At 52.7% G+C, this 27,808-nt stretch overlaps 12 protein-coding genes across 12 annotated transcripts; 5 read left to right on the top strand and 7 right to left on the bottom strand.

Moving 5' to 3' along the window:
- Positions 1–35: 35 nt before the first annotated feature.
- On the top strand, positions 36–3,489 carry MYCFIDRAFT_173848 (uncharacterized protein; the record flags this gene model as incomplete). The annotated part of the gene is made up of 4 exons (XM_007927292.1): positions 36–103; positions 170–236; positions 268–3,394; positions 3,425–3,489. The coding sequence occupies 4 exons, from the start codon at positions 36–38 to the stop codon at positions 3,487–3,489; spliced, it is 3,327 nt and encodes a 1,108-aa protein (XP_007925483.1).
- Positions 3,490–4,097: 608 nt separating this feature from the next.
- Positions 4,098–4,867, bottom strand: MYCFIDRAFT_65082 (uncharacterized protein; the record flags this gene model as incomplete). Its single annotated transcript, XM_007926140.1, has 2 exons — positions 4,098–4,192; positions 4,249–4,867. 2 exons carry the CDS (start codon positions 4,865–4,867, stop codon positions 4,098–4,100), a joined length of 714 nt encoding a protein of 237 aa, XP_007924331.1.
- Positions 4,868–5,639: 772 nt separating this feature from the next.
- Positions 5,640–6,611, top strand: MYCFIDRAFT_5468 (uncharacterized protein; the record flags this gene model as incomplete). The annotated part of the gene is made up of 2 exons (XM_007925983.1): positions 5,640–6,197; positions 6,276–6,611. Coding segments are annotated over 2 exons (894 nt in total), but the record flags the coding sequence as incomplete, so codon positions are not given.
- An 836-nt stretch (positions 6,612–7,447) lies between these two features.
- Positions 7,448–9,505, top strand: MYCFIDRAFT_153107 (glycosyltransferase family 69 protein; the record flags this gene model as incomplete). Its single annotated transcript, XM_007927291.1, has 1 exon — positions 7,448–9,505. Exon 1 carries the CDS (start codon positions 7,779–7,781, stop codon positions 9,501–9,503), a length of 1,725 nt encoding a protein of 574 aa, XP_007925482.1. The 5' UTR covers positions 7,448–7,778.
- Positions 9,506–10,633: 1,128 nt separating this feature from the next.
- On the bottom strand, positions 10,634–11,098 carry MYCFIDRAFT_121508 (uncharacterized protein; the record flags this gene model as incomplete). Its single annotated transcript, XM_007927290.1, has 1 exon — positions 10,634–11,098. A coding segment is annotated over one exon (465 nt), but the record flags the coding sequence as incomplete, so codon positions are not given.
- A 2,100-nt stretch (positions 11,099–13,198) lies between these two features.
- Positions 13,199–15,560, bottom strand: MYCFIDRAFT_203216 (uncharacterized protein; the record flags this gene model as incomplete). The annotated part of the gene is made up of 5 exons (XM_007927289.1): positions 15,519–15,560; positions 14,992–15,281; positions 14,275–14,802; positions 14,080–14,219; positions 13,199–14,029 (listed from the first exon to the last, which is right to left on the bottom strand). Exons 3-5 carry the CDS (start codon positions 14,774–14,776, stop codon positions 13,199–13,201), a joined length of 1,473 nt encoding a protein of 490 aa, XP_007925480.1. The 5' UTR covers positions 14,777–14,802; positions 14,992–15,281; positions 15,519–15,560.
- A 4,157-nt stretch (positions 15,561–19,717) lies between these two features.
- On the top strand, positions 19,718–20,458 carry MYCFIDRAFT_41814 (uncharacterized protein; the record flags this gene model as incomplete). The annotated part of the gene is made up of 2 exons (XM_007926033.1): positions 19,718–19,778; positions 19,836–20,458. The coding sequence occupies 2 exons, from the start codon at positions 19,718–19,720 to the stop codon at positions 20,456–20,458; spliced, it is 684 nt and encodes a 227-aa protein (XP_007924224.1).
- MYCFIDRAFT_211021 (uncharacterized protein) lies at positions 20,439–21,504 on the bottom strand. Its single transcript, XM_007927288.1, has 3 exons — positions 21,459–21,504; positions 21,341–21,409; positions 20,439–21,291 (listed from the first exon to the last, which is right to left on the bottom strand). Exons 2-3 carry the CDS (start codon positions 21,378–21,380, stop codon positions 20,843–20,845), a joined length of 489 nt encoding a protein of 162 aa, XP_007925479.1. The 5' UTR covers positions 21,381–21,409; positions 21,459–21,504; the 3' UTR covers positions 20,439–20,842.
- Positions 21,505–23,123: 1,619 nt separating this feature from the next.
- On the bottom strand, positions 23,124–24,645 carry MYCFIDRAFT_53150 (uncharacterized protein). Its single transcript, XM_007926095.1, has 3 exons — positions 24,324–24,645; positions 23,499–24,271; positions 23,124–23,442 (listed from the first exon to the last, which is right to left on the bottom strand). The coding sequence occupies exons 1-3, from the start codon at positions 24,437–24,439 to the stop codon at positions 23,291–23,293; spliced, it is 1,041 nt and encodes a 346-aa protein (XP_007924286.1). The 5' UTR covers positions 24,440–24,645; the 3' UTR covers positions 23,124–23,290.
- Positions 24,646–24,923: 278 nt separating this feature from the next.
- MYCFIDRAFT_83009 (uncharacterized protein) lies at positions 24,924–25,672 on the bottom strand (the record flags this gene model as incomplete). Its single annotated transcript, XM_007926177.1, has 3 exons — positions 24,924–25,113; positions 25,220–25,268; positions 25,318–25,672. 3 exons carry the CDS (start codon positions 25,670–25,672, stop codon positions 24,924–24,926), a joined length of 594 nt encoding a protein of 197 aa, XP_007924368.1.
- Positions 25,673–25,690: 18 nt separating this feature from the next.
- On the top strand, positions 25,691–26,315 carry MYCFIDRAFT_173840 (uncharacterized protein; the record flags this gene model as incomplete). The annotated part of the gene is made up of 3 exons (XM_007927287.1): positions 25,691–25,716; positions 25,742–25,773; positions 25,807–26,315. 3 exons carry the CDS (start codon positions 25,691–25,693, stop codon positions 26,313–26,315), a joined length of 567 nt encoding a protein of 188 aa, XP_007925478.1.
- A 292-nt stretch (positions 26,316–26,607) lies between these two features.
- MYCFIDRAFT_83007 (uncharacterized protein) lies at positions 26,608–27,691 on the bottom strand (the record flags this gene model as incomplete). The annotated part of the gene is made up of 3 exons (XM_007926176.1): positions 26,608–27,360; positions 27,415–27,590; positions 27,658–27,691. The coding sequence occupies 3 exons, from the start codon at positions 27,689–27,691 to the stop codon at positions 26,608–26,610; spliced, it is 963 nt and encodes a 320-aa protein (XP_007924367.1).
- Positions 27,692–27,808: the final 117 nt, after the last annotated feature.

Here is a 27,808-nt window from a genome sequence, read left to right as displayed (position 1 = left end):
CCTACCTGCCCTACCCGCACCATGACTAGTGAATAATGATTATTGCGAAGATTCGTCGTGTCTCTGACTCTCATCGAATGAACGTAGCTGACTTCAGAACTCTGTCTCAGCTTCCCGGCAAAGCCAACTTGCACCCTCAACCTTGCTAAATTCGGACCAACAACAATAGTCCTACCAGGAACCCTACGCCCGCCACGCCCAGGCCTCCTTCGCCCGACGAACACATAGAGCGGAGCGTGTCCCTCGAAGCGTGCTTCCATCAGCAAGCTGCCCGACGACATGTTTGCCACCAAAGGCACCAATCGACGTGAGCGAACATTCGTCGGCAGCTTTTGTGCCGCATGCGAGGAGCCTTTGGAACACATCCTTCGCGGAGAGCGAATCCTTCAACTTTCGTGCGGCCATGTGTCACACGAGGCATGTTTCTATGAGTTCATCAGGGAATTCGATGTCCGGAATTGCCCAATTTGTGACAAGCCTTTGGGATTCGATACCAGCCGCGGCGGAAACGTCGACTTCGACAATTTGAACCGGCTCGTACGCTCGACGCACACTCCCGATCTGAGGGAAAGACCAGAGGATGTCGAAGCTGCGGTACAGCCATGGGAGTCAGACGAGCCGAGAAGGTCCAGCACGGCCACACAAAAGCAACTTCCACCCCAAAGAATATCGCGAGAGCATTTGCGACCCGGCCCAGCTCCGCTGAGCAGTCATCCATACGAGCGCTATTCTGCTTCACATACATCCAATTCTGATGGCCATGGCCGCCACCCGAGTGCCGACACCGCACCAATATCTGACTATGCCGACAGCCATCATGCTAGTGGCAGACGGCACGACTACGATGTTCAATCGATGGAAGCATCTCTTGCAAGCCCACGACGCTTACGACTCAACACTCGCAATCCAATACCAGCGCCTATTGTGACAGTGAGGAGTGAGTTTCCGACAATCAATAAATCTCGACATCAGCAAAGTTTGACCTGCCTTGTGACTGTGGAGGTGGTGGAAGGGAAATGGCGTCCACATCCAGAGGAGCTGCGAAGCCCCCCTCCACTACCTTCACCCGCCCGAGAACAACGATTTGAGCAGCGGAAGCCTCGTCCAGTATCGGAACAACCAGTTGACAGCGTGCACGAAGACAACGCGCTCGAGGAGACGAAAGAGGAACTGTACCGGCGCGTGGACAATTGGCACGGCTTGGATTTTGATCGGTTTGGCAGGCTGATCATCCATGGAATTGTTCGCGTCGGCAAAGATAAGCAAACCTGGCAAGAATTGGAATGTTATTTGTTCAGTGAGGTGTTGATATGCGTAAAAGAGAAGAAGATTCAGCCAAACGGGAGTCAACCCTGGCAAGGGCGGGATGGACCAAAGCCACAAACACGATGCACGCTCAAAGGTTCTATTATCGTCAAAAAGCACCTGAGCCGCGTTGAGACGTCGCCAGAAGGGGATATCCTTACTTTGAGTTTGTCGGTAGTCGAACTACCTGCCTTCCACCTCCAATTCCAGGATCGCACACAGCTCGGGCAGTGGCGCAAGGCACTCATCAACATAAACCGACCTACGCCGCTCGCACCCATACAGCAGGACTTGGAGCAGGACTTTTCGGGAACTGATGAGGACGAGTACACGTCACGGAGAAAAAAGCGGGTGTCATCTGTCCCATCATCGTACGGAGCCAACCGATCGCAGGCCACTGCACCCACAGAATATAGTAACTCGCCTGCCGGTGGTGGGCGCGAAATGAAGCTGGGTTGCTCCCTGCATATACCTTTGGACATTGTGGTTGTGGTGCCCGTCACTTCCTCGATGCAAGGTCTGAAGATAAACCTCCTGAGGGAAACTCTGCGATTTCTGCTAGCAAATCTTGGAGAGCGAGATCGCATGGGGCTGGTCGCATTTGGTGCCGAATCTGGAGGTGTGCCTCTCGTCGGAATGACAACGAAAAGTTGGGGTGGATGGGGCCTCGCACTGAGTTCCATCAGACCCATCGGCAGCAAGAACGTTCGCGCGGATGTCGTTGATGGTGCCAACGTGGCAGTGGACCTGCTCATGCAACGCAAATCGGCAAACCCGCTGTCAAATATCCTTCTCATCAGCGATTCGTCCACTTCAGATCCGGACAGCGTGGACTTTGTCGCCTCCCGAGCAGAAGCAGCGAAGATTGGCATCTATTCTTTCGGCCTAGGGCTCACACACAAGCCTGACACCATGGTCGAGATGGCCACGAGGACAAAAGCGAGCTATATGTATGTCAAGGACTGGCTGATGCTTCGCGAGTGCGTCGCAGGCTGCCTCGGTTCGATGCAAAGCACGTCCCATCAGAACGTGAGAGTTCGGCTGCGTCTGCCTGAGGGTTCACCTGCCAAATTTGTGAAGATCAGTGGTGCGCTCCAAGTAACCAAGAGAGCGACCGGTCGCGATGCTGAAGCTTCCCTCGGCGACATGCGCTTCGGCGATAAACGCGATATCCTCGTCCAGCTCGCCATTCAGCCTGACAACTCAACACCGGAATCCGTCCTTGCCGATGCTTGGGAAAACATGGTTTCCAGTCTTGAAGCACTTGGTTCTATTGAGCAAGAGGAAAGCCGCGCTGCTTCTGTTGAGGAGCTCCCAATTCTCCAGGCGGAGCTCGTCCAGGAAGACGTCCTTCTTGAACGTGTCAGTACTCAGCTGGCACGTCCTTCTTTGCTTGCCATCACAATGCTACCTGCTCCTTCCACAAAGGCGCAGAATGGTGGCCGACCGACTACGCCTTCCATACCGCCTCATCCATCCGTGGTTCAGCGTCGCATGGAACTCCTGACTTCTGACATGTTGACAAGAGCTCTGAGTTTAGTAAGCCGTGGCCAGAACGATCGAGCACACCACCTTCTTGCCGAAACACGATCTATCTTGAAAGGCCTAGGCAAAGGTGGCCTCCCTCCGTTACCCACGCCTCCACCAACTGCCGCCCTCCCTCCAACTCCGACCTCAGCACAGCCATGGAAAAACTCTCCTCTCGATCCCGCTTTCCCAGCACTTCCCACAGCCATCCGAACACCATCACCCGGACACCACGAGACAACCCCACTCTCGCCCACCGTCGGTATTGATAGGACGACAATGATAGCTCTCGACTCGGAGCTGGAAACGAGCCTCGAGTGGATCCGTAACCCCACAGTCTTCGGCCGCGACACACGCAAATCGGTCCTCCAAGCCATTGGTGTCATCAGCTCTCAGCGTGGCTACACATTCCGATCGCCATCCGAATCTTTGTGGGCGAAACGTGTACCAGGTATTCGATGCATGGCCGAACGCAGTCTCGAATGGCGAGAAGTCGGGGATGACGCACTTATGGAAGAGACTGAGTCTTCAACTACTGGCACGCAATTAACATCATATCCCAGTTATCACGGCCTTCGATGATGAAGAACAGCACAACCCCATCATTCCTTTTGCGACATGAGCATTGCAGCGTACATGCAAAACATACGGCGATGAACTGGATACCCCATTTGCTGATTTTTTTTTAACGATCTGACGACGATTACATTTGGTTCGACATGTACGTGTCCGTGCAGAGACGTGTATTATTACGACTTGCGATGATACGGTCGGCTGAGATTTGTTCCTTTGTGTAAGGCACGCAGAGCAGACTGCTGCTGCATAGAAGGTTAACAGGACACAGACGAGGCTTGCGACTGGAGCTTATAGCAGGACTAGATACACTACTGCGAGCTTGTAGTAGGGCCAGATACACTACTGCGAGCTTATAGTAGGACTAGATACGCTACTATAAGCAAACATAGTGTTTTAAGCACATCTTACACCGTTTCGAGCATTTCCTCCTTGCAGGTGTCTCCGAGACAAATAGAGAAAAGGCGCTCTTTGCCTGCAAGACGGGCCGTAATCGTGAGCTTTCGCTTCTTAATGGAACTCGCATGGCATTTGGTCCTATTCTGTTTGTGGCAATTACGAGATTCGCCACAGTCTATCATGGGTGCAGCAGTGCTGCAGATTGAAAGACCCGTTCTAGATGTGTTACGCCGAATGTAAGTCCCGCAACCTCGAAAGGGTCGATCCAACTGGGTAGTGCTTGAAATTCATGCTCATGGGATGAAGGGAATCATAGTCCCCGTGCGCTTCTTGTACTCCAGATAGTCTTTGCCAAAGAACTTCTCGTCAGAGAGCAATCTCTCCTCGGCTGTCGCAAAAGTCAGCAATCTCGATCAGTCATCCACGACCATTGCCTTTACGTACCGCGAATCCTAGTGGAAAAGAATCTCCATAGCGCAAGTCCGTAGCCAAAGACACAAAATTTGTTGCCAACCAGCAACTGCGTGCCTAAAGCCCACCAGAAGAAACCAAAATAGCTTGGGTGTCTGAAGAAGCTGTAGATCCCATTGGTCACCAGCTTATGAGTGTCTTTACGCTCTCGCGAAATGACATGATTGAAGCTGACTCCGGCCTGTGCCATTGCAAGACTCCTGACAAATTGGCCGACGAAGACCAGAGCCAGTCCTGCAGCGATTGTGTAGGGGTAGACGTAGGCTTGGCCATAGGATGGGTAGATACAAGACAGCACGAGCTCAACGGTAGCTAGCGAATGCGCGGTATTATACTGCCAGCCGTTTGTGAACAGTAAGAAGCTGTCAGCTCGAATGGCTGGAGTGTTGTACCGAGCTTGAGTCCAGTATTCCATGAAATGGAAGAAGGCCAAGGCAGCAGTGAAGGCTGGCAAACGCCACCATAGCGACTCGATCTTGACGAGATAGGCTGCTAGAATGAGTCCGGCTGAGAGGAAGTTTCCCAGTGCGAATGCTTGCACTCCGATTCTTGACAGATCGCGTGAGCCTCCTGGAAATAACGACTCGTCCATCGGAACGTCTGAGGTGTCGATTGCATCGTCCACGTCGTCGTAACCGATTTCGTCAAGGACTGAGGACTTTACTGTCGTATCATCGCCGTTTTTATGCGTGGGGGACGAGACTGTCGTGGTGGTAGACGGGGTGAGCGAGATGTGACCGTTGGCGTTGGAGGCATGGCCGGAGGAGATTGCGGAGCTTGATGCCGAGAGACGAGCCATGATCGTGGCTTCTGATGGAACTCTATTTCTACGAAAGTGCTGGGTTGACGAGGAAATAATGGCCCGAATGATAGGAATTTCTGCTCCTGTTTGTGTCAGCGTTGGGTAAGGAAGGCTTTCACGTTCTGCCTTGTTTCATCCGTTTTCTGTCATCACATGCCTCATATTGTCTCTGGAAACCAAACCAAAACGGCCCGACCCACGCTTGGCTGGCATGTGCAACCAAGAAAACCGATCCGATGTCATCGCGATCAGCACCTTCTTCACTTGACCACAGCGACATTGATGTGATCACGCCGCTCATAAACCCACCCAAAACCACCGACATGCTACACAAATCGAGGAGCTTTTCGAGTCCGGACAAATGCCGTCTCTTGCGGAGAGCAAGAGGCAAGTGAGGGACAAACTGCAAAGCCACAACGATGACCTCAACCACGACGCCATTCTTGCCAGCCTGCAGGATGAAATCGATCGACATAATAATAATCGCGATGACGATCGTCATAGCGCTGACGATGCAAAGCGCAGACGTCGCGGAGAGCGAAAAGACGATGGTTCATCCCTGAAATTTCGGTTCAAGAGCGGAACTTCAGATCCTCGAGACGGGAAGCGAAGGCATCGACACCGAGACAGCAATCGTGGCCATCGCAAGAGCAGAAGAGCAAAGCGTGAATCGGAAGAAGAATCGGAGAGTGCCGCGCATCCATTTCCACGAGAACCTGTCGACTTGGAGCGCGCAGCCACCGCAGACTCGACTGCAGCATTTCGTGAATCTTTGTTCGACGCTCTAGCTGACGATGAGGGCGCCGCATATTGGGAAAGTGTCTACAGCCAGCCCATTCATGTCTATTCTCGACCGACAGTCGAGAATGAAAAAGGTGAGCTGGAGCGGATGAACGATGAGCAGTATGCCGCGTACGTGCAGATGAAAATGTGGGAGAAGAAGAATCCTCATATCGTGCTTGAGCGTGAGCGGAAGGAGAAGCAAAGACGTGAGGAAGAGGAAGAGCAGAGTCGACAGCGCCAGGAGTTCATCCGTCGCAAACAGCGAGCTGCATGGGAACGCGCGGAGAGGCAGAATGCGAGAAAATTCGCTGGTCTTGATGACGAGGACTACGAGTATGTATTCGACTTCGATGACAAGACCCGTGGGGCGTCGGCGCGCGCTTCCAATAGTTCGTTGCTACACGAATACGGCCAGGCTTGGAAGCAATATGCTGCTGCCTGGGACGCACTAAAGAAGGAGCTTCTCGAGCAGAAAGGCGACAACAAGTCTGCTGAGCCTTCCAAGCGCATCCCATGGCCTGTCTTGCAGTCGAAGCCGGTCATTAAGGCGAATATCGTGGACTTCATGCGACATGTGCCTTTGGGAAGGGATGGGCCGTCACGAATCCACATTTACAAATCGGAGCGAGTCAAGTGGCATCCCGACAAAGTCCAGCAGAGGTTTCAGGGACAGGTGGATGAGGGCACGATGAAGCTTGTGACGGGCGTATTTCAGGTGGTGGATGCTCTGCTTGAGGAGGAAAGGAAGAAAGCGTCGTGAGGCGGCGTAGACGGCACAAGCTGGGCCAGATGTGGCAGGGCAAGCATAGACATCAAAAAGTACACTCAGCCAGGAAGCAGCACAACATTTCACATGTCCAGCCTTTTCCTTTCTCGTAACGTTATGCATCTCGTGACAAGCCTCAGCGGAGAAATTTGGGAAGAAATGACCACATACATGCAGTGATTGGCATCCTTCAGATCCTTCGGCAGAATAGTTGTACAGTAACAATCACAGTCCGAAGCAGTATCCTCGTCTCAAGATACGCAGGCATTTACTGTTGTATCGGATTCGGTAGGTAGCATCGCACTGCATCGGCACCATTGATGAGTAGGTTAACAAATGTACGGATGAGGCAAGAGTTCAAGCACCCTGGTATTCAGCCTCGAGCGTGCTAGTGTTTGACACTCTTACTGGTTCCCCACATGGATACAAGCATTGATGAGAGTATATCGAGAGCGGCAGATGAAGGAGCCTCCCGGGACTTTGGATTTGGCTTTGCCAACAACTGTGTCGGTGTTTGTTGGTGTGGGATGATAAGCTGATGAGAAGATGGTTGTGTGAGCTGATTGCATACAGTATATTCCGAATCATGTGTAGGTAGAGTGAAGGGGCTATGTAGATTATTATCCTTTCTAGGTGATCAGCATGTGGCTTGTCCTCCTCGCACGCAACGGCCTCACTGGGCATTGCATGACATCTGTCGCTAGGGAGGCTGTGTGGTTGCTGCTGGTGCGTATTACCTTTTTGCCTTTTAACCATCTTACACTCGTGTCTCGTCTTTTTTCTTGCTTTGCCTTGCCTTGCCTACGATTGCCTTTCCCATGTCTGTCCACGCGTCGCACATCGGCGTCAGGTCAGCATAGCCTCGAGCCTCGAGGCTACATACTTTACGTCTTTCTCTCGCCCAACTCCTATCCAGTATACACTGCCTGAGCTTCTTGGCACTCCTTCTCAATGTACAAACGTATCCTCCCGCACTCCTGTTAACCCGCGGCCCGATCTTCTGCTTCGCGCGTGGCACCGACGACTCGACGAGCACGCAATAATAATCACGACCGACCGCACAATCCAAATCCACCCCCTACGCTCGCTCCTCCCCTGCGACCGATCCAAACTGGCTGGCCGTCTGCTCCCATCCATTCTTCGCCTGCCGCGATGGAGGCAAAAGACCGCGTGGAGGAGGAAGCGCTGCTGGACCGAACATACTCTGCGAGCAGTGTCGAGAGCCAGCATGAGGAGCAGCTGGAGTTCGAACTCGACGACTTCGCCGACGCCGAAGATCATGCATACGAATCCTTGACAGGAGCGCGGAGACCAAAATGGCTGCGATTCCGAGTACACAAGCGAGCCGGCTCTGCCTCTTCACTCTTCACCTTCCACACTCCACGACGGCGGAGATCACTTCATTGCCGAATACTCCAACTTGCCCTCCTGGCACCCTACATCATATTCTCAGCAATTGTAATATGCGGACTATTCTTTCCTTCCTACGCGAACCCGCCGGCACGCTATTGGGAGTTGCGACATCGGATACAAGAATTCGGTCAAAGAGTGAACGATGGTAACGAGAAGATATACATCGCAGCGAGTCTGTACGATCACGAGGGCGAAGTGGTGTCAGGGCAATGGGGGCAATCGGTGCTGCGTCTAATCAAAATATTGGGACCTGAGAATGTATTCTTGAGCATCTACGAGAACGATCCAGATCCGGGCGCGCTGGCCGCACTCGATACCTTCAGAACGAACATCACCTGCCAGTCGGCCATAGTAACAGAACGACTGGACCTCGCCGAGTTTCCCCACGTCTCTACACCTGATGGCAGTCAACGTTTAAAGCGTATGCAGTTCTTGGCGGATGTACGGAATCGTGCTCTTCGACCTCTTGAAGATGAGAAATCGCCCGCTTACAACACGCGATTTGACAAGCTCCTCTACCTCAACGATGTCGTCTTCGATCCAATCGATGCAGCCAACCTTCTCCTCAACACCAACGTCGATGAAAGTACCGGACGTGCTTCATACCGAGCTACTTGTGCAGTAGACTTTATCAACCCTTTCAAATTCTATGACACCTTCGCAACTCGGGATCTGGAAGGCTACGATATGGGCGTACCGTTCTATCCCTGGTTCACCAACGCCGGTAAGGGAGAAAGCAGAAAAGATGTCTGGCATCAAAAAGACGCCGTCAGGGTAAAGAGTTGCTGGGGAGGCATGGTAGCATTCGACGCCAAATACTTCCAAGCACGTCTCTACTCCTCGACCGCACAAAAAGAATCCCTCTCCACCGGCAACATCCTCGAACCACAAACCTTCCACTACGAACCTCACCATGGCCTCCGCAACCCCGACAACCTCGCCATCCCATCACCAAATTCCTCTTCCCTCCGTTTCCGCGCCGAAACAGATACCTACTGGGACGCGTCAGAATGCTGTCTCATCCACGCCGACCTCGCAGCCATGGGATCCCCACCCCTACCCAACGACACAGGCATCTACATGAACCCCTACATCCGCGTAGCATACTCCTCCAACGTTCTCCCCTGGCTCACCTTCACCAAACGCTTCGAACGCTTATATCCCATCATCCACAGCATTGCGAATTTCATCGCCCAACGCCCGAGCTTTAATCCCCGACAATTCCAGGAGCCGGGCGATGAGGTTGAGAATGTTGTTTGGACGTGGAAGAATGCATCTCGTAAAGCTGGGACGCATCCGAATTCAGAGGTATTGGGAGGGCACTTTGAGCGGGTGAAGAGAATCGCGTTGCCTGGAGGCTTTTGTGGGATGAGGAAATTGTATTATATTAACGAACATCCTTCGAAAAAAGGAGGGTCGAAGTGGATGGAGGATAAGTTGCCGATTGTTGGGAGGAGGAGATGAGGAAGAAAAGAAAAGAAAAGGAAAGAAAAGAACAGAGGAGGTGTCGTGGGTCGTTTGTTTTTTTGTTGGGCGCCGCGTTCTAGCGTTTGGACTTTCTGTCTGATCATGATCATTCATGGATATGGCGTTTCATTGGCGGCTATTCCCAAGTGCTGGGCAATGGCGAAAGATTGTGTTTTTTTTTGGGGGGGGGGGGCTTTTTTTTTTCTTTCATATTACAAAAATTTTTTTTTTTTCGGAGGATGGAAATGGATGTTTGGAGTCAAGGCGAGACCCTCGAGCAGCAAGTCAAAAGATGAAAGATCGGAGGATTAGGGAGTGTCAAAATTTCCGACATTTATCTAGAGCGCTACAACTATCGAATTTTTAAGGGCACATCACATCGGCTCTCTCTCTCTTTTTCTCGGCATGCGCTAGGTTCTGATTATTGAGTAGGTAAGGTACGGCTACTTGGAAAATGTATGGCCGGTGCACATTATTTTCACTAAAAATGGATAATAGCAAACTATGTAGAAACTCGGCAGAAAAAAAAACCCCCCATTTGATTACGTTTTGCCAAAGATGTGTTTTCTAATTATGCTACTTTTGTTTGGCTTTTCATAGTCGTGTATTTCCCAAGCTGTTGCTTTTTGGCGACCCCAAAAGAAAGAACGGGGTCTGTACTGAAAGATCATTTCCCATCCTCAAATGTCCCCCATTCCAACAGCTATAGTACAATGATGCATCTCCAAGTGCACTGGCCTTACTGAATTGACACAAGAAGCAGCTGAGCCAAGAATAGCTCTGCCAGTAGTAGTATCTCGGGTTGCTTGGATATAAGAAAGAGGTCATTCGTAGGGTTGAGTGAGACTCGGCATTCAGCATTTCGCTGAAGTGAGAGTGTCGTCGATTAGTTCGAAGAGCCGGTGTCGTTCGAGATGAGCTGTCGTCTAGCATATGCATTCTGTGCGCAATAGTAAGCAAATGTGTTTGCAAGCCCACCGTCCTTGCCACAGATTCCCAGGAAGCAGAAGCGCATCAAGCTACTGCATTGGGGAAACATGCTCCTTGATAGCGGTAGCCTCTTTACGCTTCTTCTCCATCTCCTCCCATTCAAGGACCTCTGCTGTAATGATGTTGCTGCTCATTTGATATACTCTATGACGTACCTTGTCCAGCGTCTTTGCTAGATGCAGATGCTTGTTGACAACAGTCTCAATTTCGGTGCAGATGTGACCTTTGAGAATGACATTGCACTCTTGAGGCAACCAACGCAGGATGTCGAAGCCGTTTGCATAAACCGTGGTATTGCCAGTCGTGCCGCTGCCATCAGCTCCTGGAAGAGTAAAGGGCATGTGCATGACGAATTTCTTCAGGCCGGAACAATATCGCAGGCTCAGGCGCACTGTCTCCTGGAAGCGCTCCAAGATGTCGTTATAGGTTGGAATTTCCAGCTCGACGTGCTTGATCTGTCGCCGCGACCGCTGATGGAGGCATGCTAGGGTAGGCATGGCGGTGGCGAGATTTAAAGTAAAGAAGTTCTCGCCGTAGAGCACACTACGTGCTTCCTTGTAGATCTCCTTGCTCGCCAGCATGATGCCCACGATCAGCGGGTCCTGATTCTGAGGGCGATCTGGACCGCAGATGACCGTCGCCTTGTTTCTCCCCTCAACAGTGCGACGAGTTGAGGGAGGTTGGCGATAAATGACGCTAGTGCTCGTGGTGTAAGTGATCCCTGACGAGCTTGGTGTGGAACGGCTTGGAGGCATGCGAACTAAACGCGAGGAACGCGAGGAGCGCGAGGAACTCGAGGTAGTGGGTGGAGGGCAGTTCGGTCCCTCCAGGCGCTGAATAGAAAATACGGTTGACTGCTGAATGGGAATGGGAAGAGCACCGCGCGTGACCCGGCTTCTTGTGCCCACAGCGCCCTCACCATCAGAGCTGATCATTTCGACGCCACAATCAGCCTTGGCCGCCACGTGCCGCTCACGCTTGGACAGGAGAATGTTGTAAGGCCGAGTCAAGCATGCACGATAGATGTCCAAGCGAATCTCAGTAGGCAGATCCATGATCGGGAATGGTTTGGCGTCCTTGTCGGTGATCGGACAGACGTCATCCTCCTCCTCTTCATCGAGCATGTCCGAGTCCTCGTGCTCCCAATCGTGAGTCTCAAGCGTGGTGGGCGCAGACTTGGCCTTGCCTTTACCAGAGTAGTGGTCGCCAGTGCTGGAGCCTGCAACGACCTGAGCCTCGTTCAGCATGTCCTCGAGTGTGCCATTGCTGCTTGCCTCGGCCAGCATTCTGCTTCGCTGCATCGTCATGCAACTGCGACTCGCTCGCTCAGATCGAGTCTTGGTGACGCGATGCGTACTTGACGCTGAGCCCGGGGTCGAGGGGTTGACGTCGGTTTGCATTTTGCGCGCCATGCAGTCGAGTGTGATCGGGGAGGTTTGTTCAGGTAATTATGTATGTCGTCGGGAAACTTTGGATCGCAAGTCGCGGAAGTGCTCGTGTATGTGCAGGTGCAGGTGCAGGTGCAGATAGCGTCCGATCAATGCCCTGGCGATGGTATGGATGGATAGGATGCGGGGTGTGTCGTGTGTCGTGCTATGTTTGGTGTCACGAAGGACGTGATCGCAAGCAGTGTGAGATACTTTGCTAAGTCACTGAAGGGGCGAGGTTGCTCGAGAAAGGCGCAGATCGTCAACTATCCAAGTGCAGTGAGGTGATGTTGTTGTCGAAAGGCTTTGAGAATGAAACGTTTAGCAGGCAGCGCCCGGGCCCCAACCAGCAAACTCTAATTGGCTGATCTGCCAAACGCGCGCACGGCCACGCATGTGAAACGAAACGCAACAGCCGCCACGGTCATCGCTCACTTTCAAAGCACATCATCACCAGACGCAACAGAAGGAACACAAAAGACAGCAAAGTTGACGAAAATAGTATTACTCTAGTTTCAGAGGCATATGATTTCCTCGATGCCGGTCGCGGAGCCAGTATAACCCACTGCTCCATTCCCGCTGTTCACCCATATGCGCCGAATCGCCAGAGGTTTAAGAAGAACCTCTCAAGAAACCCCCGCTGGAATAAGATTTCCTTCTCGCAACCATGGCCTTTGCAGCCATTAGTGTTTTCAAATGCACACCTTCACCTTTCTTTAGTCCATTTCCCTCGCCGTTTCCACCTTCTCCCGTGGCCGCTCGCCAGCCCTACTATGATACACACACAGTCGTACACTCATTAGAAAAAGCGCAAACCAGTATGGTTTCCGATAAGTCCCATTTTTATAGCGCCCGCGAAGAAAACAAGAACAAATTCAATCTGGAAATTAGAACGACTGTGTGTCTGCTGGTCCGAGCTTGGCCTGAACAAATGAGATGGAGTGGTGTAAAAGCGACGAAACCCTTTCGACGATCGATGGGGAAAGAAAAAATGCTGAATGCTCGATGATGCCAAAGTCCTTCCCGTAAACACGCGCTTCGCACCGAACGGATCCATAACAGGAAATCTGGGTATCAGGCCAGTCCATAAAACTCCGGAAATGACTCAAACGCAAATCTTGTATGACGAGCCAACCGCTCTAAGCTTTTCAGCCGACACTTCCACGGAAGGCTTCCGATTTGCGTCAGGCAAGAATTATCTTCGAGAAGCAGGCCGGTATTATCCGGCGCGGCTAGTACTTATCCAGTCTCAGTGTGGGCAGGATCATCAGCATCCTACTGCTGGTGCTGTGCCCACATTGGCTGGCCTTGGTGCTGATAGTCGAGTGGCTGTGTACTGTGAGGACGCGGTACGCCCTGCTGCTGGTAGTACATCTGAGCAGTGTTGACATTGCTGACTCCGTAGTGGTTATTCGGGTCAGGGTAGGTGTAGTCGGTCGTCTGCGATGCGTTCGCTGGCATGCCAGGATGTGGAGATTGCCATCCATTCATAGGATTGTTGTTATTATTGTTCAAATGGGGGCTGTTATTGCCGCTTCCAGTCTGTTGCTGTCCATTGGTCGTCGGCGGTTCCAGAATTTGAGGAAGATGAGCGCTGGAGGATGGATTGGAAGTCAAAGATGGTCGAGATTGTGGCGTATTGCCGTTCACTGGCATGGGGTATTGCTGAGGAGATTGAGCGCGAGGCGAAGGCTGCATCGCGTTCCTCAGATGTGGGGGAACAGCGGCCATCCCACCGTTCATCGCATTCATATAATAGTCAGAGGCTTGTCTCTGCAGCTGAGGCATGCCGTTGAGAACCGCTGCAGGAGACCCAGTAGCGGCTCGATCCTGCTGCTGTGGCAGAGGAGACTTCCCGTCACCAGAGTAGCCATCTTCTTCGTCAGAGCCTCGAGAGCGGTTGGTGCTCATCTGAACACGAGAGGCCAGCGCCGCAGCAGTGGCGGCTTCGGACTCCTCAATAGTACCAGTATGGTGATTCTGATGTCGGGTCAATGTGGTACGCCGGGTAAATGTCTTCTGGCAATCTGCGTATGGACACTTGTATGGACGCTTGCCAGAGTGGATGCGACGATGTCGAGCCAAAGAACTAGAGTCGGAGAACGGCTACATCAAAAGGTCAGCAAGATCATGAGTGCAGAGAGATGTCCACATACCTTGCCACATCGCTCACACATGTGTGGCTTCTCGCCAGTGTGCACGCGAGAGTGAACAGTCAAAGCGGAACGTTGGATGAACTGTTTGCCACAGCCAGGATGGTCGCAGACGTGCGGCCGCACACCAGAATGAATCCGTTCTAGCATCACGCGTCAGTATAGTCGTGCAAAGGGATGAAACATCAAAGGTCGTACCATGACGCGCTAGGTCACTACGCCTCGCGAAACCCTTTTGACACGTTGAGCAGGCGAAAGCCTTGGGAAGCCCACTGCTGCCAGTGCTTGCTCGTCCGCCGTCCATCGCAGTCTGGTCCGTAGACTGCGGTACAGCCTGCTGCACGGCACCCATGGTGGCGCCAGCCTGTGTTTGATAGCCCTGATCTTGTGTCGTGTTCGGGTGATACGAGTGCTGCAGCATCGGCATGTTGTTGTTTTGCTGCATCTGATTTGGCGAAGGGTAGCGCATGCCATTCGTGAGCTGCGCGGCGATCTGCTGGTAGGCCACGGAGTTCTGGGGAGTCTGCGAAGAGTACCTCGAGGAGTGATCGGAGGTGTGTGGTGACACGCCGCGCTCAGACCCGTTCTCGGATTTTATCCTATTGTTGCCATTCGGAACGTAGAGGGTTTGCGCGTAGTGTCCATTCGATGTAGAAACATCATGGTTCATAGCAATGGGTAGGGGAACTTCGTACTGCATGTTTCTATGCGCGAATTCACGTGCAGCTGCCGCTCTGTTAGTATTCAGCAGTGTATGAAGGTCCATGTCCACCACGCTCGTGAAGCTGTCCCTCCTCTTCTGCTGCTGCGCAAGCAAGATGTGGCCAATCGACGGCAGAGACATCCAATGCAGCGAGACGATGGTGGTGTGTGTTGTTTCAAGAAGCGCGGAGCACCAAAAGGTTTACTACTGACTTGATGGGCAGAAAATTTCTGTCTCGAGCGTGGCAGCACGTGATGGCGCCGAGCGACGACAGCAGGTACAATGTGCCCGCGCCGCGGAGTCGCGTCGAGCGTGTATTAAGATATGGAGAGGTGGTGGTGGTGGTGGTGGTGGTGCGCGTAGGCGTAGACGTGCGTAGGCGTCGGCGTGCAGTGGGTGCTCGGGCCCTGTCGCGAGATGGCCTGTTCGGAGGCGATTGAGCGATCGGATGAACGTGCGCACGGCAGGCCTATGCTCCTTCGCACGATGCAACAAATAACACCTAGACCTCGCTCGTCAGACTGGCCCACGAAGCACGGCAAGAGGAACGCGGTGTTGTGCTGGAGCGAGGCAGGAGCGGGTGCGTGCCACGGGCGATGGAAGGCGCGGTGCTGTAGGTGTCCGCTGATGGCGCTCTGCTTCAGTGCGCGGAGGAAAAGGAGGTGACAGGTCTGGTGCACCGATGCACACGCGCGTCCCGGTCTGCCCGCTGGGGTGAGATGATAATTTTCCAACGTACCTTCGCGGCAAGAGCAGTCAATCGCCAGGCCCAGAAATACAGATACAACAGGCTCTGCGGCCCAGAAACAAATGGTGATGATGGAGTGGATGCGTTTGGCGTTTGGCGGCGAGCGAGCACAGACTCTTTGCGAAAGAAGGCCTCGAGGAAAGTGCAGCAGCGGGCTCGGGAAGCACCGCAGGCCCCTTAACCAGGTCTGGCACTAGCGTCCTGTTCCGGGAAAGCGCAATTTGATCCCCGTTTCAGAGATCCTCCAATCTGCAACACACTGCGCCTGAACTGACCGCCACTCACGTTGCTGTGCGCTCGAATCTCGGAATGTTCGCACCACTGCTTGTAGTAAGCGGCGATGCCCGTCTGGCTGCCTGTACCACGGCCTCCGTTTCCACCCACCGCTGCGTGTCCCAGAATCTGTCAGCCACCACGCTGAGCAGTCCAGTCAGGAAGCCGCTGATGTTTCTGGCAGTCCGGACTCTCTCTCCCAAATTGTAGCCGCCTGCAACAAGCACGCGCGGCGCAGCTCTCTGCTGAAGGCTTCAGACTCGAATCGCTCGTGATGTCTCCGCTGCCGCTTCTGCTTGTTCGAAGTCGTCTCAGAGACAAGATCGCCCGAAACGGCTTGGGCAGAAACGATCAGGTCTCTTCTTCGAAACGCCGAGCTCGTTTGACCGAGCTTGGTAGCCGCCGCCTTATCCTGCTCCTCGTGCAAAAGCACTGTCTCCAAGTCAATGTCGATTTTGCGTGTCCGGCCTGCGAGATGCGCGTAGCGACCCAGTGAAATCTGGTCAGTATGGTTGTTCGATCGAAGACAAGTAACTCCGTTTGCCCAGTAGTAGTCCGCGTCCAAGGGAAAAAGTATTATTATGCCGATTCCGCTTTACAAAGAGTGTGTAGGTATTAGCTCCAAGGTCGGATGATATGGTTGAAGGAACGTGTGTCTCTTGCTCAAAGCAATGGTCAAAGCGAAGGGAAGGAAGAGGTCCAAGCAGCAGGGCGTCCGATCATATACTCTTCACGACTGACACGCACACGCGATACGATGGCTAGGCTCCAAGGTAACATTACTTCTTTTGGGCTCAAGATTGCAGTCCATAGCACCCACGCAACATGCACGAACCTCCATCTGGAATAGGCATGACCCTGGCAAAGTGCACCTGGCGCAAGGCCCTTTTCTTGAGCCAAGCCAGGCTGAATGGCAGATTGTTGGAACCCATGCAACGGCCCAGTGACGGATGGGTTGTTCAGGTTCTCGCCAGAGCGTCCAGTGAGGCAGCATCAAGCGCCTACTGCTCCTGCTAGTGCTACTAGCTCTTCGTGGACCGTCGTCTGCGGCTTACTTCCAACCCCAGCCAGCAATGCTTGATCGTCCCAGCCTGTAGGAAAGGTGCCGTGCCACCCTGCGAGTCACGTCGATGTACCCTAGTGCTGCAAACGTGATTGCGGACGACTTAGCGGAGCACCCCTGCTTCATACAACGACCGACCCGGCACTCTCCACGAGTGTGCAGAAACAGGACAGGTAGGCTACGGTCTTATCATCGAACATTCAGGCGCAGGCATTTTGATGGTTTCCTCGCTCAATCCTCGGTCGGCCACGAGCTGGTAATGACTTCACGATGTGGTGGAGGCCCTCTACTCGAAACAAAAGGGGCGTTGTTCTCAGCCACAGAAGCCCGCTAGAAGGCTTCATGACCTTCCACGAGGCGACGGTCTTGACGCCATGGCTGGCGGTGCAGTGCACAATCACCCGAAAAGCTGTTCTGTGGGTTGCCGGACGCACGGTGCGAAACGAAGCTCGTTTGCAACTTGAAGAAAGCGGGAGCGAGAGGATCACGGACTCATTTCCTGTGCTGCAGAGCCAGGATGGTGGGGATATCATCCCATCCCGTTGCAACTCCCGCAGCATCGCCTTATTGCGTGCAAACAATTGCATTGCTACAGACTCTCGATGTTAATCGAATGTACATTACTGTATCTTCATGACTCATTTCCTGATCAATACAGCCTGTGCAGGGAGACTTGGCAGCTAAAAGTAATGCCAAAGCTTCTTGACACTTCCTTGGATGTCACATCTTGGACACAATGTGCTGCCAACATCCAATCCTTTAGTCTATGATCCGCCATTGAGGCCTCACACGGCTTTTCGGGCAGCCGCCATCGGGAGTCATCAATCGTCATCATCAGACTTCGGAAACGGCCCTCTTCACAAACCGGTTACCTGCTTCTGATAGTAGGGGTATCCTAGTCCTGGTCTTAGCCAAACTGATGCGGCGCCGATTACGGAAAGTGCCCGAGCAAGAATAGCATCTCGAAAATCCAGGACTGCGTCTAACCTTGCCTGCAGGCTGCAGACCAAGTGTCGTCAGCCTTGCCCAGAGTGGCTTCTATTTTCGACTTCAATGTTGTTCTACAATTTATTGGACAGCGGTCTCGCAATCGATTGAGAATATTTAGTGCTGCAATTAAGGCCGAGGGCCAAAGGCTTTCGAAACAAAGCTTCTGTCTCGTGTCGAGATTCAACGGCTTCGACTGACTTGTGGTCGGAACAACTGTGACACTGACAGGCGGAACGGATAAGTTAATCTTGCTGCCGATCTACGCCTACCAGGGTGCACGTACACGAGCACATGGGCTGTAATAATGAGTGACCGACATCTCATGCAACCCAACATCTGCTGCAGGAACATCTCCGTCACCATGCAGGTCTCGTTCATGTACGTCACTCACGCATGCGTTAAGATTTCGACGTTGGCGTTATCTTATGGTTGAAATGCTCCCAACAGCGCAACATTCGAATCCTGCTCATCAAGGTGTTGATACCCTTGTGGTGGCACCGTGCTTGAGCTTGCCTGCTGAGGACACAGAGTGCGTCCCGTCCCCGCCCGTCAAGTTGGAACAATGCTTGCTTGTCGCGGTATTCTACTGTATCCCCGGCGAGCTATGTTTCCTGGTTTTTCTGGTCGTTCTTCGGTGCGCTCAGTCCAGACCACCATCAAAATGGCATCCGAGGAGATTCCAGCAAGCTCTGCTAACCATGACACTCCTGCTTGGTCATAGTGAGCCTGCAAAAGTGGCAGTGTTGAACGAGCTATTGTGCTCATGCCCTCCAAGGAAATGAGTGCTCCCAAAATGGTTCAGGAGTTCTTGTGTAGCCATGGAGGCGCGCCTTCCTACCTGGTTAAGAGTAAGCAAAGCCAATTGGCACATCTGAGCGATACATAGTCTGCTTTGCGATCTCGAGGCCGAATTTGTGTTGTGCAAGGTTCTCATTTCGCCCTCGGACATTGTCTCTCCTGCACGAGCCACGGCCCGAGATCTTTGTGTCAAGCAGTTCGGCTGTCGTGGACCATCGGAGCAGCAGCAAGAGGTCGTGGTCGGAAAGTAGCATTCTGCGCCGTCACATCACCGAGCAAGACCAACTTGTTGACATCTTGTCATGCTATTCTATCGAATGGTCGGTCGAGCCTTCTGACTCTCCCCTTGGTGGTCAAAAGAGTAGACGATGCGCGTGGGTGCTTGCAGTGCAATCTCGCTACGGAACGTATGCATTTCCATGATGATTCTTCGCGCATTCTAGCGTGGCGAAACTGTGTGACTTCCTCCGAGAAATGTGCGTGAGCGTGCAGCGCAGCAGTGTGCTCGAGCTTCATCAGAGGCGACGGGAAAGGATAAAGTGAGCCTCAGCGAGGAGAGGCAAAGCATGACCGACTTGGGTGATGACATGCCGGCGCGGTCACATGCATGCTTCTCCAATCTGCGCTTACATACGTGCTTACGATGCCTCTCGGATGTGTTCCTCGTATAAGTCGTGACAGAGCCTCGGGATCGGCATGCAGACACGCCGACCGTGGCGCTGGTTGACATGGTCCAGCCTTTCACAAGCGCTTCGAGTTGGGTTGACGTTGGTGGGGTCTCCAAGATGTCGTGCTATAGCAAAGGGCACCGTCATCAGATCCAGCATCGGCAGAGAGGACCGACTTCACACCAGTGCCTCATCACAGTCATCGACACACACATAAACTTCGCGGAGTCGGCGCACCTCGCGATCTTGTTGTGCATGGATGAGCAGAATCTCCAGGTCTGACGGAACCTTATTAGCTTGGGAGCTTGGAGAAACCGGAGGCACCTGGTCGCCTTCCGCAGCGAATATCATCCACGATCGCCAGCTCGAAAGGAATCGTCGTACGTTGGTCGTACACAATGGCGACGGTCAATGGCGACGTAAGTTTTGACAGCATACCAGACGCCATAGAATCCTTCGGTCAGACATCCCGAACCTGCAAACCAAACCCGAGCCTCGCTAACAATGGCCCTGTAGCAAATGGAGAATTCATCATAGTCATGGACTCTACGCATCGTGAAAATGAAGGAGACCTCATCATCGCCGCGCAAGATTTGACGCCCGCAAAAGCAGCTTTCATGATCCGATACTCCTCAGGTTACCTCTGCGCGCCCATCATGCCGTCGCTGGCCGCACGTCTAGAGCTCCCGCAGATGGTGACTCACAACACCGACCCGAACAGAACCGCGTATACGATCACAATCGATGCCAACGAAGACATCACAACCGGTATCAGCGCTCAAGATCGCAGCGTGACGTGTCGGAAGTTGGCGGATCCCGCAGTGCAAAAGGATTGGTTCAGACGGCCAGGTCATATTGTGCCATTGCAGGCGCGTGAAGGAGGTGTGAGAGCACGAGCTGGGCATACGGAGGCTGCTGTAGATTTCTGTCGACTTGCAGGCAAAGAGCCTGTCGCTGTCATTGGAGAAATGGTAGAGGATGGTGAAGATGTCTTGGGCAAAGCTGAGATGACTGGTGGCTTTGGAATGATGAGAAGAGATGGATGCTTGGCTTTCGCTCGCAGGCACGGGTTGAAAGTGGTCACCATTGAGGATTTGATAAAATACTTCGAAGCAGATGCAACAAAAGCAATCGCATAATGAAGTTCTGTGGTTAGAGGCCTCCGCTGTACATACAAAAAGTATCTTTGGACAACCACGCCTTACCTCTATGTTCACGCCTGCAGAGTTTGGCGACTTTCAGGGCTTGAAGCAGGTTTACGAGGCATCCCAAATTTGTTCTCCGTTCCATATGGTCATGCTGTGTTGCTCGAGAAACTACGTCTCGATGTCTAGCACAACTTGCAATGCGCCGTTAACGATCCGATCGGGTATCTCAACTCGATCCTGGAACCACTGTCCGCTGGCAAACACACAAGAAACGCCATGATATCGCCAGGTGTCGAACCGACCAAGGACTCCACCTCATCGATGCAAAGCCAGAAATTCCAATCCAATCCGTAGGTTGTCCGAGCAGTGCGCTGCCTAAGGCGAGTACGGCTCATAACTTGGGCTACCACGACCGCCTGGCGACTTCGTGCTGTGAGTGTCTGAACGCGTGCCATCGAATGCTTCCCGACGGCCTGTATTCCTCTCGCGGTGATTCGGTGGCGTTGGCCAATCGCGACCATCACGAGCAGCGATCCAGGTGTCGCATTTTGGTGCAGTGTGGCGAGACTTATCTTTGCGCGCACTGTGCTGCAGGCGCAGGTCATACTGTCTGCGCCGAAATGGATGGAGTAGGACTCGAGCGGCATCATGGAGCTTTTGAATCTCAGCGTCTTTGCGGCGTCGGTCTTCGGGCGTTGGCTCGTCGTAAGTCAGCTCATTGACCTGTCTAGCCAAGGCAAGTTGATTTTCGTAATTGGAGGCGATGAGGCGCGCGCTCGAGTCTTGTGGCACTTTGAGGACCTCGTACAGTCCTCCACCTGGAGCTATGACGAAGTCAGCATTGCTGCTCGAGAAACTGTAGCGCAGACTTGCCTGGCTGCTTGTGACTTGGCTTCTCTCGATCTGATACCATCTTTACCTCGTATACTCCTGGGCCTGGAACTGCGTGACAGTCAGTACAACTGCTGAAGCGATTTGGTTGCAGACCTACCTGGCTGCTTGTGATTTGGCTTTTCGCCGTCCGATGCCAACGGTGCGAACATTGTAGCCTCGAGGGATGCAATGACCAAAGTGTCCGATTCGAAGCTAGAGCATAGTTTGCGGGGCTCATCCTTTATAGGTGCGCTTCGAAGTTCATTCACTTGTCTAAACTTTAGGCAGCAATCCTTCGCGAGCACCCGTTTCCACTCGAGGCGCGCAGCAAGATTTCCGAATTCCACTCTTCAGCCCAGCGACAAGCGTATAGACCTGTGCAGCGCAGCACATGTCATGGTGAAAGCGTCATCCTCGTCAAGTGCTTCGCTTCTCCGATTCTCGTTGGAATAGATCCGTGCCGGATAGTGCCGAACATGGCGTGTCTCCAGTTCAACAACGCACCCGCGCCTGCGGTATGCATCCACAGCCATAGTCACCATTGGCCTGATCCATGTCTCAGCCTCATCGTCCGGCGTGGATTCAATGTGCGCTTCCATCGGTTGGAGCATCTGAAGCTCCAGATACAGGGTTTGCAGGCCACTCATTTCACTACCAAAGAACGTCCACAGATCATGCCAGTCTCGAGAGGATCGACTGTTCAGACTCGGATGGCGTGGTATTCGCATGTGTAATCGAAGACGTCTGATGGTAGGGAGGCGCTGTGGTGGCAGCATGAGCTTGAGGAATGTGAATGCTGCAAAGTTTTGGGTAAAGCTGAACGTGTTGGCGCTGTATAGAGTATGAATTGCCTCGGAATAAATTTGTCGACAGCACGTCAGAAGAGGAAGTAGGCCAGTCGGCTCTAGCTGCTCTGCTCGTGGCGATGCGGGTTGTGGTCTGACTTCGGAGTCTGAGCACGTATGGTTGGCACCTTCCCGGTCTATGGCTCGTGGACGATTGCACGTATAATGCTCGATTCGACTTTTCGGGTTCTGTGCTGAAAGATGTAGCACTCTATTGCCAAGAACCAGCTCATATATCATGATTCGGATGTCATATGGCAATTTCGTGAGGAATGCAGACCGCGACTGGTCGTCCGTTCGTTGGTCTGGTTCGCATGACAGGAGCTTGAAGCGATGCCAGAAAGATTGCTCACTCGGCGGCAGAGGGCCAGTAAGCTTGCGCTGTCTCCGCGGGCGACTTGAACGTAAGTATGTTCCAAATGGGAGGCCGCGATACGGTTCGACTTGTCGACTGGCCCATTGAGGTGAAGGATTCATGTTGACCCAGGCCTGCAACGCCAAGTCTCCCCAATAGTCTGCGAATCGTCGTTACCTTGCCGTACAACGCAGGTCATGCAGTGTGCAGACTCACCCAAGTCGGGCATGATATTCATCATGAAGTGTCTCACGGCCGTGACGGGTGCAAGCGCGACGTACTGCGACTGCTCGACGGCCTACTGTGGCATTGTGCCGTCTTCGCGGCGCCAGGAATGCTGTCAGGAAAACAGCACGATGTGGTCGAGCTCATGACCGGGAAAATACGAGCTTGCTGACTGTCGACGGGAGCCTGGACTCCCCGGAGCACGCGCATGTCAGTTCAGAGTTCAGAGATGCCGGGCAGGGCAGGGCAGGGCAGGGCAGGAGGATTGCGCACTCCGGCCGGCTGCAGGAAAGACTTGGCAGCAACCATCAAAGCTTATCGTGCTTATCATGGAAGATACCAGAGTAACGTGATCACTCGCGGTCAACGCGCGTTCGGCGTCATTTGCTCCTACGCTGCACCTGCATATCCCCAACGAATCATGCTGTCCTGAATCTCAACCTCTGCGTCTCATACCAGCAGCACACCATCCATCCATTCTTTCAATTGTCCTTACAGCCGTCCCCCGCTCTCTCCTCGGCTCGCTCACGCCGCGGTGATGCCGTGCTTCTTGTGGATATCTATCACCTTTTGCACCTCATCATAACTTCCCAGGAAAATTCCACTCCGATCATGGATATGCTCTGGCACTACCGTCACCATGCGACGCATCTTGCTGTCGACTGCTTGACCGCCAGCTGTCCATTGCGTCAGTGCAGGCTCATCATCGAAGTCGAAAATCGTGGGTGCTTACCATTTTCAAATACCATAGCCATGGGACCGCACTCGTACAAGATTCGCAGCTTGCCCTTTGGCGACTTCTTGTCGGCTGGATACGCGAAGATGCCGCCGTAGAGCAATGTCCGGTAGGCATCAGCCACCATGGATCCAATGTATCTTGCAGAGTATGGTTTCTCGGCACTCTTGAGGCTTTCAACCCACTCCTTGACGGGTTCTTCCCAGTACTTGCTGTTACCCTCGTTACAGCTGTAGATGGCCCGCTTCTTGGGAATTTTCATGTCAGGATGCGTAAGGATGAATTCACCAAGGGCATTGTCCATGGTGAAGCCATTCACCGGGCCGTCCTTCATGGTCATCACCAGCTGTGCTGAAGCACCATACATGGTGAAACCGGCAGCCACGAGATCGCTTCCAGGCACCAGCAAATCCTCCTTGCTACCCTTCGCTCCTTCTGCAAGTCTGTAAATGCCGAAGATTGTTCCCACTGACACACCTGCATCCAAATTGCTGCTTCCATCGATCGGATCGCATGCGATGGCATATCGAGCGTGTGGGTTCTGATCAAAGATGATAGCCTCTTCTTCCTCTTCCGAAACAAGCACACGAACACGGCCGCTCGAGCGCATAGCAGCTATGAAGATGTCATTGCCAATCACATCTAGCTTTTTCTGGTCATCTCCGGTGGTGTTCGAAGAACCTGCTAGGCCGGAGAGATTGATCAAAGATGCTCGTCGAATGTAGTATGCTATCGACTTGAACGAGAATTGAAGCGCATGGCAGAGAAGGCTAAGTATGTTCAGTCAGCCCAGACAGCAGCTCCGTACATCTGCAAACCTACGTGAAATCTCCTGTAGCCTCCTTGTGCTTTGTCTGCTCTTCACTGAGATATCTAGAGAGCGTGATGATCTCAGTGTTGATGGACTCTTTGCCGACGGCTCCTCCTTCGCTAGACATTTTGCTGCTCGTGTTTGGACTAATCCAGGAACGATCTCGACTTGGAAGATCTTTGTAGTGCGTTCTGTGACTGCGACCGACGTCAATGTGAGTGAATCTGGAGCTTTGTTCGGCAGAAAGCTAGGAATGATATCAGATGTGGAGTGGTGGAGTAGAATAGCTGGTCCTTGTTGACTGCGATGCCCAGGCTGTCACAAGGACGAGTGTAAGCACAGGAGAGAAGATAGTTCAGCTTCGGTTGAAACCTCTACCATCTACGTGCTATTAGTTCTACTTACCCAATGCCGCGGTAATACTGACCTATTGCCGTCGAAGTGATACCAGGATGAGCGGCTCCTGAGACCCCACCATGCTTTCGACCACACGCAACGAGGGGCACGCCGTGTCGGGAATTGCTCCTGCTTCCGACTTGACCCGACGTGAGAGAGATTCTTGTCATGCCATCCACTCCACTTCACCTCGACCAGTACCGCTGTATATCCATTTATGTCAAGGATTCTTTTTCTGCACCCCAAGTAACATCCTCCAAAGACAAGCAGAGCCAAGCAGGATCTGTATAACTCCATGCATTGAAGCCAAGCTTCTTCCAATGCTTCTCGAGTTTCTCACCAGCATTATCGCTTGCAGAACTGTGCTCTGCCGAGTTGATGGGACCAGGCTCAAGGAGAATAATACTGAAGTAGTCAGTTTCAGATGACACTGCAACTCTAGGGAGGTCATACCTTTTCAGCGGCAGCGTCAAACCCTCAATCGATCTTTGAAGCGCATCCAAGCCAAGACCTCGGCCTCGCCATGCCTCCCGCAGCAAGACCTCTTCGACATATACGATCTGCAACAGGTCCATATCAGTAGAAGCATTGAACTCGACGGCTGCTCACCTACCGCCTGAGCCTCTTCAATCTTGACTTCGGCTTCACTTTCGAAGCTTTCATTGTCGAAATAATTGTCGATCTTGTCCAGCTTTGCGCCAAAGTGATTCTGATCGTAGCGCTGGCACTCTTCCCACATTCCGAGGGACTCCCCTGTGACCATACCCTGCCTGTCGAAGACGTGAGCTTTGACATGGCCGACTATCTGCAAGTCGACCTGAACTGATGCCAGATAGGACTGGATATTCGGATGCGTGTTTTGGCACTCCACACCTCCTCTCGGGCAAGTTGGAGTCTGTAGCCGTACGGAGATGATGCTTGGCACATGCCCTGTGGTCGGTTTGCATGGACGTGCTCCATCCATGATGCTTGATCTTCGACGATGAATGGAAGCTTGTGCAAGATTGAGTGAACGACGATGTGCACGTGCTAGTCCACCGCCACAATCACCTGCTTATGCCATTAGTGAACTATTCAGTTTTGAGGACATTCTAACAGTTTGCAAAAAAGTCCAACCCACTACCAACATCCAGAAAAACGACGAGCGCACGACACGTGTCTTGACACCATGGATTGGACTTCCACACTTCGAGACGACATTGATGTCATCCAGCAGATCATCGCAAAGAGTACCTTCCAAGGATCCACAGGTGGCCTCGAACCTCTTTCCGCCAGTCTTGGTCGGGCACATCAACAGCCCACCTCAGCCGTCGACCTTCAAAGAAGGAGTAAGTCGAGCGAGGCACCTTTCCGCCAACATTGGCCATCCTCTGACATCAAATTTAGATCAGCAAGATGCAGCACGCGACAAAGCACCGATGTACCTGAAGCAAGAAGAGAACGCCGTTGCTCAAGAATCTTCAGCTCACCAAGTCTTGCGAGATGCCCTTCCAAAGATGCATGCCTTGCTCGATCTTTTCGCTCAGGCGTATGAGGAGCACAATCTAGCAAAGGCTGAAGATCTTCGCAAGCGACTGAACTGGGCGATTGACCAGAACGGAAAATGATGGCCCGAACGCGCTCTACTGATCACTATTTCTTGGATCTTGCGCGAGACTGCACGTATACGCTCTTACGCGCCGCTTCAATCATGCCTTCGCCTTCATGATTGCTTCTCAATTGAGCTGAGGTTTGAGGCATGCTCATAGGTCCAATACAATGTAAGTCCGCAGGTCACCGGAGCCTTCGACTCTTGTTGGAGCATCTTCGCTGACATTTTTTCTAACACAGGGAACCTCCAATTATCGGCAACAGAACTCATATCCTGGGCGTCTCCACGCGCACCGCACCCCACAACCTCTAGGAATTCGACTTCGAAAGCTCATTCAACCACTTATACACAACGCGCGCATCCTTGCCCGCGTATTTAGAGCCAGCCGCTGCATATACTTCCAACGCAGTCTTGTCAAGAAAAGTGGGTGCACCCACACTCTCCGCCAACTCACTCCCGAGACGAAGCACCTTCTCAGCTAGCTCAATTCGATAGCCTCCTTCGTAATCATGACTCGCTGCCGCGTTCGGGTGTATACCTGGGACTGGGTTATTATTCGAGGACACCCAGCACTGCCCGCTGCTGCTGTTAATCAGATCTACAAGCAATCGCATATCGAGGCCCATTTTATCGGCGATATTGAGAGCCTCGGACACGCTCAGTATACTTATAATCGAGATGTAGTTGTTGATGATCTTGAATGCCGTACCACTGCCGACCTCACCACAACGGAAAATTGTGTCTTCTTTGCCCATGAGCGAGAGGAGGCCTTTCACAGGCAAGAACAAGTCTTCATTGCAGCCGACCATGAAGCTCAATGTGCCGGCCTGAGATCCCATTGGACCTCCGGAGACAGGTGCATCGATGAAAGTCACGTTGTAGTCTTTGGACTTCTGGCTGACCTCCCAGATCGTGGCTTGAGCAACAGTTCCGCACTCCATGAGCAACTTCCGGGTTCCAGCATCTCCAGTAGGCTTCGCTGCGGCGAAAAGGCCACTTTGAGGATCCAGATATACAGACTTGACAGCTGCATCGGACGGGAGCATTGTGAGAACCAGATGCTACCTCAAGTAAGCCAAGCACTCTGTTTCCCAACGGCGAAATTGCTGACTGACCGCTTCTTGAAGAGCTTCATACGCCGTCCCAACAACCTTCACGGGACCCAACCCTTTAGTCTGCTCCTGAAAACGTTTGACGGCATCCTGATTGACATCGCAAACGATCAGTGTGCGATCAGCGTCAATCTTCTTGCGTAAATTCATGGCCATCGGATAGCCCATTACACCCAGGCCTGTTTTCAAATTTCCGTCAACGTTCGAGCTCCGGCAGAGTAAAACAAATCGAGGTTTTCTGCTCACCTATGAAAGCAATCGAGCCCGAAGGCAACGCCATCTTTGTGTATTGCTTGATGCGATGGTTCAGGCAAGGAGGCTCACAGATCAGATGTGAGGAGTCACAATCCTGATTGATTACCCATGTACGCCTACGCCCGAGCTCGGCAGATGGGAC

The sequence above is a fragment of the Pseudocercospora fijiensis genome, assembly GCF_000340215.1.
Source record: "Pseudocercospora fijiensis CIRAD86 unplaced genomic scaffold MYCFIscaffold_3, whole genome shotgun sequence".
In the NCBI taxonomy this organism is placed as follows: domain Eukaryota; kingdom Fungi; phylum Ascomycota; class Dothideomycetes; order Mycosphaerellales; family Mycosphaerellaceae; genus Pseudocercospora; species Pseudocercospora fijiensis.
Note: the sequence above shows the minus strand (reverse complement) of the source record. Positions and strands in the feature narration are given on the sequence as shown.